This window comes from Arachis hypogaea, chromosome 3 (assembly GCF_003086295.3).
Source record: "Arachis hypogaea cultivar Tifrunner chromosome 3, arahy.Tifrunner.gnm2.J5K5, whole genome shotgun sequence".
In the NCBI taxonomy this organism is placed as follows: Eukaryota; Viridiplantae; Streptophyta; class Magnoliopsida; order Fabales; family Fabaceae; genus Arachis; species Arachis hypogaea.
Window position 1 is genome coordinate 9482299 of NC_092038.1, and position 15275 is coordinate 9497573.

General features: G+C 29.4%; 1 protein-coding gene across 1 annotated transcript; it reads right to left on the reverse strand.

Annotated features, from left to right (window-relative positions):
- Positions 1-5063: 5063 nt before the first annotated feature.
- On the reverse strand, positions 5064-14343 carry LOC112772597 (GRAS family protein TF80-like). The gene is made up of 3 exons (XM_025817566.1): positions 14217-14343; positions 6206-6819; positions 5064-5795 (listed from the first exon to the last, which is right to left on the reverse strand). Exons 1-3 carry the CDS (start codon positions 14341-14343, stop codon positions 5064-5066), a joined length of 1473 nt encoding a protein of 490 aa, XP_025673351.1.
- Positions 14344-15275: the final 932 nt, after the last annotated feature.

A 15275-nucleotide genomic window follows, 5' to 3' on the forward strand; every position in this document is an offset into this window, starting at 1 on the left:
ATCTCCTTCATGTTTTACAGATTGTAATTTTCTTTTCAATATTTATCTTTCTGTAATTTCTTGAGATAAAAGGTTGAATGAGAGAGTCATTGAAAGAGCCTATGAGTGGAAAGAGGCAGAGAGAAACACTTGAGAGAAAAGTCTAGATTGATTTTGTGTCTTGTATCTTATACCAGTGAGGTATTCCTTTCTTAGTTGTGTTAGCACTAAGAGTGAAGAGTTAGGTATTAGCATAACCAAGTCAAGTTAGGTTAGAACTTGAGAGTGAAAGGATTGTGATTGTGTCAATCCTGTGGAATTGGTGTATGTAATACTTTAACTATAGTGAAAATTCTACCACTGTTGTGGTAGAGACTGGATGTAGGTTGCATTACACAAGGCAACTGAACCAGGATACATGATAGTGTCAGCTTCTCTCTTCCCTGCTCTGTTCTGTTTTCTAATATTCATGAGACAAAAATAAATTGTCTCATAAATTTTTTGCTACTGAGTTTAAACAGATTCAGATTGAAAATTTATTTTAAAAGGGTTATTTCATTAAAGTAAAAGAAGGTCATAGATTTTAACCCTTCTCTAAGCCTTCTACAACCTTCATTGGTCTTTTTTTTAAATGATATATTATCTCCTTACTCATACTAGTATCATTTCAAATATTATATTAAGGTAGAAACTTATGTGCAATTGATTTCATGTGAAGTTAATTGAAGGTTGTGGTAGGCTTAGAGAAGGGGGCTGAATCTATGCCTTTCTTTTTGTTACTGAAATGACCCTTTAAAATAAACTTTCCATTTTGATTCTGTTTGAACTCAGCAGCGAAAAATTTATGAGACAATTTATTTTTGTCTCATGAATATCAGAAAACAGAACACAGCAGAGAAGATAGAAGCTAACACCAGCATGTATCCTGGTTTGGTTGCCTTGTGCTATGCAACCTATATCCAGTCTTCTCCACAACAATGGAAGAATTTCCACTATAGTTAAAAGTATTACGTACACCAATTTCACAGGATTGACACAATCCTTTCACACTCAAGTTCTAACCTAACTTGACATTGGCTATACTAATACCTAACTCTTCACTCTTAGTGCTAACCCAACTAAGAAAAGGATACCTCACAGGTACAAGATACAAGACACAGACATACCTAAAGAAATCTGAAAATAACTCTAGACTTTTTTCTCAAGTGTTTCACTCAGCCTCTTTCCACTCATAGCTTTTTACTTGGCTCTCTCAATATGCCTTTTCACTCAAGAAATTACAGAAAGATAAATATTGAAAAGTAAATTACAATCTGTAAAACATGAAAGATATTGACTCTTCAACAGCCTCTTTGCTATGTGATAAACCAGATTTGCATGTCTCTGATTCAATTCTTCATTTTTGGCAGAATGCTTCTTTGAAAGAAAACACTATCCAAGTAGAGGAATTTCTTCAGAGAACTTTTCACATAACAAAACCTCAATAACACTGGTTATCTCTCCTTGCCTTCACTCTGAAGTAATTTTTCTATTTGTATCTTGCTTTTTTCATGGCTAGGGTTTAGCTCCTTGGTTCTTGAACCAGCTTGAAATTAGCCTTTCTCTCTTTCTTTCATCAGCCCAAAAAATCAGGGATTTTTACTTAGAACTAAGTCCCGTAATTGACACAGCAACAGTAATATTTTTCTCTCTCAATCAGCTTATCAGAATCCAAGCCATTAATCTTGTGTTTTGTCTCCAAGAAACAATCTCATTCATTGATTCACAGCAGAAAAAAACAGACACCACTTTTTTTATTTTTTTTTTCGAAATGGTATGTGTAGAAGAAGGTAGGTTTCAATCAAGCTATCAACATGCATGTAAATAGAAACAATCTACCTTTATCTTCTGATTAAGTTAGAGGATCCCTTTACTTTTGCCTTCATTGATTTGACCTTTTCTTCAAGAAGCTTCTTCCCCTTTTCTTCTTTGTGTATTGTCTGAAAGACAAAGTTTGTGACTAGAAACTCTCTTTTTCTTCTAGGATGTGAACCCTAGCATAGCCATCTTGTCATGCGTGGGTGAGAGAAGAGAAGAACGAAAACAGAGAGTTGGTTCAGTGGAGAAGGGATTAGTTCAGATGTAAATGAACTTTAGTTACTTGGTTAGCCACTAAGTTATATAAGGAATGGACTTGCATCACCTAATGGACTTGCTTAGGAATATGGGCTCACTTCATCAAATTTGAGGCCTTTGTGATTAGGCTTTCTCTTTCTTTCTTCTTTGATGAAATGAGTAGGAAGGATGAAGCTCTCTTTCTTGTGTTTTGTTGCTGACTGGAGCAATAAAAGAGAGTGAAGACATAAATCTTGTATGAGAAGCTTGGTAGAATCAACTTGGGTTTGGATTTTCTTCTTTTACTTCTTAGCCCATTTGATTTTTTTGCTTAGTGACTTTGGACTTTGTTAGTTAGATATTCACCAATAAACTGGTTTTTGTTTTCTTCTAATTGGGCTGCTGATTATTTGATTTATGACCTGCAACACTTAACCAAACACATTCAAAACTAATTAATCACCCAATAAGATAATGTTTGTCATCATCAATTAAGTTAGTTAATTTCTTAATTCAATATTAATAGTTAAGAGTCGTTAAATAATTTGATAAATTTAACTAAATTATCATCTAAATTATCAATTTCACATAAAATTAACTACACCTGAATTTTAACTTTAATTATATCAAATACAAATTTTAATTTTAAATCAGTTAAGTTTCGGCAAAAGTAAAAAATGATATCAAAAAAATATCTCATTAAAGTTGCTCTAAGTATTGATAAATGGTAATTTTCTTTGGGCCAGTAAAAAAATAAATGCCAATTCGATTCTCGAATTTCAAATCACGCATCAATTAAATTCCTAACTTTTATAAATGATCAATTACGTTCCTTAATTGAAAAACGTGAGTCTTCATTCGTTTTTAAATAAACTTCCGTCTCATTAGTGCTAACGTGTACTGTTAAGTGCTAGTTTGGTAATATAAAAATGACGTCATTCAACGAGAATCCGCTCCACCTTAGCGGAGACCCGGAATTTTCATCTTCCCTTTCTTTTTTTCCATCAACATTTCATTCCAAGAAATCGTTGCCACCGAAGACTCCTTCACCACCGCATGTTGCAAGATGCCAACACCGAGCCTCACGCTTCGTGCCCTTGACCATCCCTAAAGTCATGGTTGCTGTCACATGGGTATTGCCACGCAAGGCCATCGCTGTGCCTCCCCCGATTTAAAGAACTAGGGTATCGTTTTTGTCGATGACCTCTAATCCGCCTTGAAAGTCTCTTTAGCCTCTTGTTCGATCCCACATTGTGTCTTTTTCCCTGATGATGCCTCTGCTTCGATACTATCGTGATCTTGTTTCTCTCCTCCGAGGGCCATTTTCTGTCTGAGTTTATGTCACGATAACTACTTCAAAGAGAGAGAGAGAGAGAGATGTGATAATGATAATGTGGGAGTGAGTATGAGGTAGTAAAGTGAGATGATTAGTAGGCGTGAGGGTGGAGAATGGATAGATGATGATGGGTCAATGATATGGAAGGGACAAGCATAAGTTGAATGAGGTAGCGAAAATGGAGGAAGGCACGGTGGGGTTGATAATGTGGAGACAAAAACAAGATGATAGTGGTGGTGGACGGTGGGAGTGAGTGAGTGAGGATACGGTGGTGTTGATAATGGAGATAAACAATAATAAGTAGTGATGATAATGATTCTAGGAACGGCAATTCACTTGGAGATGATAGAAAATTTACGTTTTTGAGCTACTTAAATAAAGATGTCAAAAATATTTTTAAGATATTTTTAGAAATTAAAAATTAACACATATAATTAATTAAAGTATTAAACTATCTTATTTTTATTAAAATTAGATCGAATAAATCAGTTTTGCCAGAAAATTAATAAATTAAATTTTGAACCAGTATAGATTAATATTTTCTTATAAAACATGACTACAATATATCTATTATAAAAAATAACTAAAATATCTCATATTATATATATATATATATATATATATATATATATATATATATATATATATATATATCTTAAAAAATTTGAATTCTAACTTTATGATGATAGAGAAGAAAATGGTTAGAATTTAGAATTCTCAAAATTAATATATATAAGAGTATTTTAGTCATTTTTTATAATAAGGGTATTGTAGTCATTTTTTATAAAAAATAATATTAATTTAGAACGATTCAAAATTTAATTCACCATTTTTCGGTCAAATTAATTTTTCTGGCTTAATTTTGACAAAAATAACATGATTTAATCTATTATATTTATTAAATTTTAATTATTAAAAAACATCTTAAAAAAAAGACATTTTAGACGCTTTTTATCGGAGTGGTCCTCTTTTTAATTTTACAGAATATAATTGGTCATTTATTAAAATAAAAAAGTTAATTAATACACATTTTAAATTTTGAGACTAAATTAAATATTTACTCACCAATAAAATATGGTGACCAAAAGCATAACAAATTAAAAAGAAAAATAAAATACATATTAAAATACACTAAAAATAATCATTAAAATCAGTTATTAGTATAAAATATATATTAAAATACAAAATATATAAATTAATACATAAATACATAAAGATTGATTTGTTGATTGTTTTTTCGCACACATAATATTTAAAAAAAAAACAAAATAAAATTAATAATGGCAGTTGAATAATCTTTCAATAACAATATTAAAAAATAATAGTTAAATTTAATTACAAAAATTACTTGATATATAATAATAGTTATCTACTCAAATAAAAATATTAAAAATATCTTCTCATAAAGAATTTTGTGTTAAAAGTGTGTTTTATTTGTTTAGTTATATCTTAAAAAAAGATAATACTTTTATAATATATCAAATCAAACCCTATAATTTATTATCTAATAAAAAAAAAAATACATCTTTATATAAAGACAATTGTAGAATTTTCCAAATAGTATCCACCGTAATAATATCACCCAACAATAGTTGGTACCTATCCATAATAATAAGCTGGTGCACATTGTGGTGATACTTCTTCTTCATCATCATCACAAGTATCTCCAGGCTGATAAAGAAAAGAGTGGATTATTATTCCAACACAGAAACAAAAACTTTTCATCTCTAATAATCTTATAGCCATGTGCAAAATTCTGCAATTCAGTTACTCCTCTTAACATCCCCTCCAAGCTAATAGCTTCAGCGCAAAACCCAGCAAGTTCAAGCCTTGAGATCCACGCCTTAAGCGACTCATACCTTTCTTTTCTCTCAGCTCCCTCACACGCAATTATATTCTTTATTTGCTCTCCCAACATCGCTCTCTCAAAGAAGATCTTCTTCACTGACGGCGCCGTTACCAAGCATTTAAAAAACGCATCGTAGAAATCCAAGGCTTTGTCAACCCGATCCGTTAAGGATTGTCCGTTGACGTTTGATTCTTGTTCCATGATGACCATAACTTTGGGCTGGAGCTTCCAGAGGCCGTGCAGAAAACACTCCATCTTAGGCACTGGACTTTGAGTTAAACGATGATGAGTTGCTAGTGCCAATGCCGAATTAGGACTTTGATTAATTATGACATTGTGATTGTTATTATTATAACTGTCCTTGGCAATCACATCTGCAAAACTTTGTTGATGGAAGAATTGGTTGGATACTACAACTGGAACAGGTGGATCATCGGTGCTTAAAAGGCGGTGCAATTGAAGAACAATACTGATTGCAATAGGCTCTCCGTTAAGTATAGGCAAATTATCTAGGTTTAAATTTTCTAAAGTACTCACCTGTAATATATATGTTGCAAAATTATCAGTACTAATTTAAAATATTAAAATTTAGATATCATATAATAGTAATATAATAATCAAGAGAAAGATTAAGGGATCAATATTTTTTTTCTATACTAATTAAATTAACTCTTCATATATTTTTTTAAAAGTATTATCCTTCTAGCTAGCATTTTTTATATATGTTGAGAATTAAAAATATTATAAAATTATAGGTAATTTTTTATTTATCTGTACTCTTTTTTGTTGTAATTATACAAATTTGATAAGTTTAGTTTAGATATATTATTTGTACACACAAACATTTTTATATATGTTAACTCAATAATATATCCTAAAACTTGTGTATATATGTTGAGAAGTTAAAAATAATTATAACATTTGACACAGTTGATATATATACTCACAATGTCACTGAATTCGAATTGGAAAAACTTGTCAGCCTCCAATGTCAACCGCAACTTCATTTGGGCTAACACCTCCTGATTTGTATGCACACAAGTGATCTTCAAATATGGTCGTTGTTGTGGTCTAGTTGATGATGAAGAAAAAGAACTACAACGCTCTTTCAAACTCTGTATAAAGAGGACCCATTGAGTAGCATCATGGGGTGCACTAAGATCAAGTATATGAATACCTTGAAGCCCTGTCATGGCTTCAATAATGGCCTGATTTATAACCGCATAAGATACCCTTTGGAATGGATAGAGTTCAAAGAATAAGCCCTTAGCAAAAGAGTCTTCAAAAGTTGAGAGTGGTTTTGATAGAATGTTATGTGCACCATGGAGGTATGATCTATTCACAAGTTGGCATGTAAGTGCCTCACTGAAATAAGTTGCTAGCCTTTGGAATCGATCACCTTCTGAGGAAGCAAGGTGAGAAATTTTTGCTAATGCTGAATCTGCATCTGAGATGTTGCCACATTCAATGTACTTAGCACAATTGCGCACAAGAATTTTGAGGAGCATGCCCCTTGGCTCGCTACTTATCCCTTTGAACCAGGGATATCCATGTGCTGAACCTAACAATGCAATAATCATATCAAATAAATGCATGTATGCCACATAACAATGACGGTGTGAGATTTTGAATGTTAGTGGAATTTCATCCGATGCTATGCGATTACTCACTTTTTTTTGTTGGTTACATATTGGCCAAAATTTAATTATTATTAGACCAGTAATGATACATACAAGTACGGATCTAAAAATATTATCGTGGGGCCAATAATATATAATATTAAAAAATTATGCAAAAAATTATCTAATGTAAGATGTATTATAAAAATATACCGATAGAGAATATATTTTAAAGTATAAAAAATATGTGTGTACTTTTACTAACGAAGTGGTCCATTTTTCGTAATTCATCAATATAGAACCTGTGTCAAATTTTTCAGCAATTTTCTTTGTAATATAATTAAAAAACAATTAAGAAGAAATTCATTTTTCATTTTATTTCTGAATTATTCTTCACAATATTTATAGTTAAAAAAATATTCCAGTTGAAACTATTAAAATAAAAAGAATTAATACCAAATGAATCAAGAAGGACAACTACAAGAAGAAAAAGAATTCATTTATGGGATTTGAAAAATATTAATAATAATATCTTTTTTAGATTTTTTAAATATTATTATTTATTTTTTAAATATTAAAAATCATTAATATTTATGTTGGATTGAACTTTTATTTATACTAGACTAAATATTAAATAAATTCTTTAAAAAATTAAATCATACTTAACAGCTTATTATTATTAATTTAAAAAAAAAAAACTGGGGTGCCGAGACCTTTACTCGTCCGGCCTGTATGTCCATTACTCGTCCGGCCTGTATGTCCATCTCTAGATATATAACCAGTAAATATTATTTATTTTTTGTCCGTATTTAGCCCAGCATTAATAATTTGCTCTTATATGTACACAAATATTACATACAAAAAATATATAATTTATACTAATATTTATTAGAATTTGCACATATAAATTAATACAATTTACATACATATTTTTTAAAATTTACACATAAATTAGTAAAACTTGTGTATTAAAAAAATTATATTTATAATAATCAAATGGCGATAAAAAAAATACTAAAATTACTAACTCCCAAGAATTTGACCCTTTTAAATCAGGCGATTTAAAATAATAATTATATATTAAAAGATTCTAACTATAAATACTTTTAAGTCACGGTTTCTATTAAACGTGATATAAAAATTTGATCTAAATCTTAAAATAACTATATTGGAAAAATATCATCCTTCAAAATCATTACTTTTAATATCTATTATCACGCTATTTTTTGAAAATTTTGCGACAAAAAACTATTTTATAAAGTCATAGTTAAAAACCATGATCAAGATTATTTACGATTATGGTTTCTAATTTGACATATATAAAAACCCGTGGCTTAAAAAAAAATTATTGTAGTGATTCATTTTTCCAAGATGCATAATTATATCTCTTATTTGAATTTTTTTGAGTTTGTGTCGATTTTTTATAAGGTTTTTTATTTGTCTTTTTTTTGGAGCAACAACAATAAAATTATAACCAATTGTCTATAAAAATATAAGTTAATAAAAAAAGACATGAATAATTATATATCTATTAACAATAAAATATATTTGTATTTCACCGTATTGACATATTTATGTTTTGTGTTCATAAACACTAATAATGAAATTTAAAATTGTGTTTGAATTCTACTTCTAAAAAACAATAAAATGGGAAAGAAAAACATATTTATATGTTTTCAAAATCAGAATCCAGATGGAACCTAAGAAAATTTATGTACTTACTTGAATCCATACTTGATGGGATATCAATGTATCATATATATAATCATGCAAATCTATATATGTAGCACTCAAACTTCCCTCAAATACAGATTTTTAAATCCTTCAAGGGATTGTGGTTTTGGTCTTCATAGGGTGGTTTGAGAATATATATATTGTTGTGTTCGATCATCATGCATAGAGTATGACGATGGTTAGCCAAGTTAATTGAATAATCTTAATTATTCTTAGCCCAACTAAAGTCAATTATATTAATCCATTCCAATAATATAGTAAATTGTACATGAGAAATACTAAAAAGACTATCAAAATTTATTATTTTTATCTATTAATTAACTATTAATATTTAAGAATATAAAATAAATATATTATTAAAAATTCTAATGCCCTAACATTTCTCATTATATATAAACAAACAAACTAATGCCTCGTAAAGCTTGGTACATATAACGTGGCCAAAACAGTTTTTGGAGTGATGGGAAGCGATACCCTCATGTCTCATATGGTACAAGGAGAAAAGATTAAAGATATTATTTGTCGCATTATTTCGCTACTTGGTCTATGGAGGCGGAGAAAGCCAAATGTAATAGAACATATCTATGTTGCTTACATGCATTTATTAATTAGATGAAGCTAAATAATTAAAAAATTAAAAACTTATTGGCATCATTTGTAAGAAAGAATATCCTTGTTGCCCTTGGTTATATAATCAAGAATAAATATATATTTTGTTTTAAAATTTTATTAAAAATTTTAAAAATATTCATACATTATATTTTATTTTAAAAAATTTTTATTTGTATCAAATGTATTTTGACAGCTAATTTTTAAAAAAATTTAAAATCAATTCAACAATAATTTTATAAGAATAACTTTTAATATAAGTAAAATAAATATAATTTTCATACATTATTACTAGATTGATTCTAAATATTTAAAAATTTAGCTCTCAAAAATATATTTAATACAAATATAAAACTTCAAAGATAAAATTAAAATAAAATAAAATTTAGAAATATTTTTAAAATTTTTAATAAATTTCAAAAACAATATATATATTTAGTTAGAAGTGAGACTTAAATTCGTGCTTCTAAATGATGAGTATGAGAAGATTATGTCATTTGAGTTATAATTGGTTGACAGTAAAAAAAATATACTTCACTTGTAATGAATCATAGGCATCATACTTATCTGAGAGATGTAATGCGATTTCCCCCTTGAACTTCGGATGCAAGGATATCCTAGTTTGAATAATTATTAATCATGTTAAATCCATAGTTTTTGGGTGAAAATTTAGGTGCAGTCGACTTTACGTGAAATTGTTAGTTAAGAGTCGTTAGATGAAAATTTAGTCAAATCAATCAAATTATCTAACGACTTTCAGTTATCAACTCCACGTGAAGTCGACTATAACTGAATTTTCACCTAACTTTTGGTACGTATCACGTAATGTTATTCGGCCAGCAATGTTATGCAAAACTTGAGTCTTTTTCATAGGTGGAAAATTCCATTTGAAATAAGAACATAACGATAATTTAGTTTGAGAAAGTGGGCTGAATGCCTGAATTAGAAGTTCACTCCAAAAAAAAAAAAACCAGAAATCTAGCGTGATCCATAACTATGGATGGTCCATAATAAGGTAATGGGTTGGGCTTCATTCATGCCTCCACGTATGTGCCCATCTTTTCTCCCCATTATGTTGATGGAAAACTATTTAGTTTTTGTTTTAAATAATTCTTGTTCAAGAAAATTTTAAGTAATTAATATTTATTAAATATAAACTATTTTCTAATTTTAATTCAACACTAAAGTTAAATATCTTTTCATATGTTACTTTTACTAATACTTACTTTATTGTTGCTTATCAAATATACTTAATCGACATCCTGAGATTCATTGTCCCACTAAAAACTTCACCCTAAAACAATTGGCTAAAGATTCCGTCTTTGATTAGTCTATTTTGTTTGTCACTCAATTAAAGTAACTGTTGGGTTTTCAAAAAGAAACTCAGAAAGATTGATTGCTACAATTAAAGTAACTCTGAAATGATAGTATTTACAGGAATTTTGGGTCCCAACCATAATTGATTGCTACAACGTTGAAGTCATAAAAGTGGAATTGTATTTAGTACTTAGCGTGCGTGAACTCCAACACTGAGACAGCAAGGTCTACCAGAAATATGGATACAGTGTTATGCGTACAACGTTTATTTTAGGTTGAATTATTTGTTGGTTTTTATATTTTTTCAAAATTTTTAATTAAATTTTTATATATTTTTTTAATTGAATTATTACACTAATTTATTTACTTAGATTTCTATATTTTTTTAGATTTTTATATCAATTTTTTTTAGTTAAATTCCTATAAAATTAAACTAATTATTATTAAAAAAGACTTAATTAAAAAAAATTTAGTACAATAATTCAGTTAAAAAAAAAAGTATAGAACCTAATTAAAAATTTTACAAAACTATAAAAACCAATAGAGTAATTATTATCGCTCCTACAAAAATGATTGTCGCTCCTTTGTCAAAAATTTTTGTATTTATAAAAGATATAATTAATAATATGTAATCTGTCTTTTTAAAATAATAAGATACAAATTTTAAAAGTGGACATATATTCATAGTAAATTTTTAGACAATTTTTTTAATCAATTTATAAAATTTTTAAATCTACTATTATCTCTACTTTATTCCTTCTCACATTTACACACTCATCTTCTTCAATTTTTTATCTTTTTTAAACTATTTTATCTTTCTGAATTCATGCCTCTACATAAATTATTGTGGCTCCTCTGCTAAAATTACTGTCGTTCCTCTTTCTTTTATGAGTGATTCTAATGCATTAATGTAGATCTTTCACAAAAGAGAATCCTTAAAAAAGAGGGTTAAATTACCTATAATTCATAATTTGACTCCACTTCAAGAATTTAAATACTGAATTAGAACCTTACCTCGCTCCAATGTTGGGGGTTGGGGGTTCACAAAATTGGATATGGGCCCATCGAACAAAAGAATTTATAGACACGTACGCATACGCGTGTACGCACGAGCGCCTGATAAAAATATAATAAAAAAAATTCTTTTATAAAAATATTTATAGATAAAACTATTAAATGTTCAGATTTATTTAAAAACGTATTTGTGTAATTTTTGAAATTAAATAAATTTTTTATTTATTAAGATTTTTTATAATTAAAATATATATTCACTCTCAACATATAATTTAATATAAGGAATATTTTTTATAGTTAAATCTAATATTTTATTTATTTTAAGTGTAATTTAACTATTTTTATGAATAAAAATTTCTTCAATAAAAAAATGTTGGGACCGTCTAAAACAACCGGACAAGGTTACTTTGAGAGTTTGAGTACTCTGCCACACTTTTCAACTATTAGAAGCGGTTAAAAAAATAAATTTTATAGTGTTTTTTTATTGTGGTGTCTAAATTATTTAATTTATTTTTAAAAATTAAAATATTTAAAATAAAAATAAAATATTTAAAATTTATTAAATATTAAATATTTATTTTTTAGTAAGTTAAGCACAATATAATAGACACCATAATATTATCTAAAAAAATCTAAGAGTGATATAAAAGTAGGGTAACTAATAAGGAGCATAAAAAATCTTGGAGCTAACTAATATTGTATTTAATATGTAATATAAATTTTTTTTTAAATTTTTTAAAAATATAAACTATTAAATCACTCTTCCACCTTAGTCCACGATAATAATAAAGACGTCTCACGGCCTACAAATTCAGCCCAACAGAATACACAAATTCAATTATAATTTTAGTCTTTATCTTATCTTATAGTTATCTTTATCTTTATCTCTATCTTATCTTTATCTTTCATAAGCCAATGCTCTATATATACTTAGTTTTACCTTCATAGTGAATAATTCAATCAATCAACAATTAATAAAATTTTTTCATCTTTTCTTTTCTTTCATTATTATTCTTTCACAATTTTATTATCTTTGCATACTCTTTCCGTTTTATTATGGTATCAGAGCTCCTCTTGAGCTCTACTGACATCTATGGATCAAGGAGAAAGGGCACAGCAGCAACTTCATTCGGAGCTTTTTTGGACCTTTCGTCAGCCCAACACTTTTCTTTCATGGCACTTCCTTTCAATGAAGAAGCTCGTCCTTCAAACCAACTTTAGCTTTTGCCAAGTCTAACTACTCATTATCTTTGTTCTTTCAATACTTTTTCTACTGTTAACAATTCTTCAAATCAAGATTCATTCTTAAATACTTAGATCATTGATTCTGGTGCCACAAATCACATTGCATCAAATTTGTCTTGATTTATTTCTTACACACAAATTTCTCCTATTATTGTTCATTTACCAAATGGTTCTCAAACTACTGTTTCTTATAAAGATATCGTTCAATTTTCACCATCCTTGGTTCTTCATGATGTTCTTTACTTATCTCATTTCAACTTTAATATTATCTCTGTTTCAAAAATTACTTCAGCACTCACATGTGAACTCACTTTTTCATCTTCTTCTTGCACTTTACATAGCAACAATTTAGGGACGATTGATCTGGCCAGAATGAGAGAGGGATTATATGTCTTTGAACTCAATTTCGGTAAAAATTCATCCACTACACACTCCATAAATTACATCCAATCTCCACCCATTACACCTTCCAATATATGACATTTTCGTTTAGGACATCTTTTTGGGTAAAGACTTAATCATTTACATAAATAATTTCCTTTTATCTCTATGCATCATGATGAGGCTTGTGACATTTGTCATCTTTCTAAGCAAAAGAAACTTCCATTTTCTCAAAGTTTTAACAAAGCCAATGCAAGTTTTGATTTATTACATTTTGATATTTGGGGTCCATTTCGACAAAATTCTATTCATAATCATAAATATTTTTTTACTATTGTTGATGATTTTAGCCGCTTTACATGGGTTACTTTATTAAAATCAAAAGGAGAAGTGCGAAATCAAATAAAATATTTTATTACTTTAATTGAAACCCAATTCAATTCCAAAGTCAAAACTATTCGTTCCGATAATGGACCAGAATTTATTTTACCTGATTTTTATGCTTCAAAGGGCATTATTCATCAACGTAGTCGTGTTGAAACTCCTCAACAAAATGGAAGGGTAGAACGCAAGCATCAACATATTTTGAATATAGCTCGTGCTCTTATGTTTCAATCTAATTTACCATCATCTTTTTGGTCTTATGCTGTTAGACATGCTGTTTATTTACTTAACAGAGTTCCATCATCCGCAATTAATTTTAAAACACCATTTGAAATTTTATTCAATTATCCACTAAATTATCATGACCCTAAAGTTTTTGGATGCTTATGTTTTGTTTCTACCCTAATGGCAAATAGATCAAAATTTGATCCAAGAGCCAAAAAGGTTGTATTTATCTGCTTTCAAAGTGGTTTTAAAGGATATATTGTTTATGTTTTAGAAGATAAAAGAATTGAGATTTCTAGAAACGTGATTTTTTATAAAATGACATTGCCCTTAATCACAAAAAATGCCCAATTCCATACACTCAACCTAACATTGCCAAACACACCTTCTCAAAAACAAGATTCAGTTAGTCTTCTAGTTGAACCCTCACCTATAACCATTGACCCAACTCCACCTAGTTCTTTATTTTCTCCAACAACCTCTCCTTCTTCCTCACTATCGTTACCTAGCCAAGTTGAACCCATGACAACCGAATCACTTTCAACACAGACACCCATCTCTCCTTCCGCACTAGACACCAGTCCACCATCACCTTCTCATCCCCCGTCACCTTCTTCACCACCTGAGCAACCCCATCCTCGTCATTCCGACTGGCTTCACCGACCTCCAGCATATCTCTCTGATTACTTGTGTAATTCCTCTCTCATCTCTACAAATTAATCTCCCTCAAAGTGCAAGTATCTTTTATCTTCAGTCATGTCTTTTTCTTCTCTTTCATCTTAACATAAAAAAGTTTCTTTTATCTCTACATTCTGACGTTGAGCCAAAGTCTTTTAAGGACGCCAATCAACACTCTAATTGGTGTAGTGCTATGAAAGATGAGTTGGATGCTCTTGAGCTGAACAAAACTTGGCGTCTTGTTGATTGCCCTGCAGGGGTTAAGCCGGTTGGCTGTAAATGGGTCTATCGCATCAAACGCAAGTCTGATGATTCAGTTGATCGATATAAAGCACGTCTTGTGGTTAAAGGGTTCACTCAAACTGAAGGTATTGATTTTTTGAAAACTTTCTCCCCTGTTGTCAAGCCTGCCACCATCAGATTAGTTTTGGCATTGGCTTCTATGAAGCATTGGCTCATACATCAGTTGGATGTCAATAATGCTTTCTTACATAAGGATCTTTTTGAGGATGTTTATATGACTCTACCACCCGGATTTACATCTCTTCAACCGAATCAATGTTGTAAGCTACTAAAGTCACTGTATGGTTTACGACAATCTAGTCGTATGTGGTATGACAAACTTTCTCATCTTTTGCTATCTCATGGATATCAGCAGACCTCATCTGATTATAGCTTATTTGTTAAATTCATTGGTGATCAAATTTCTATCCTTTTAGTCTATGTTGACGATATTGTTCTCACTGGTAATTCTATTTCTGAACTTGCTGCCATTATATCTATTTTGCACCAACACTTCCGAATTAAAGAC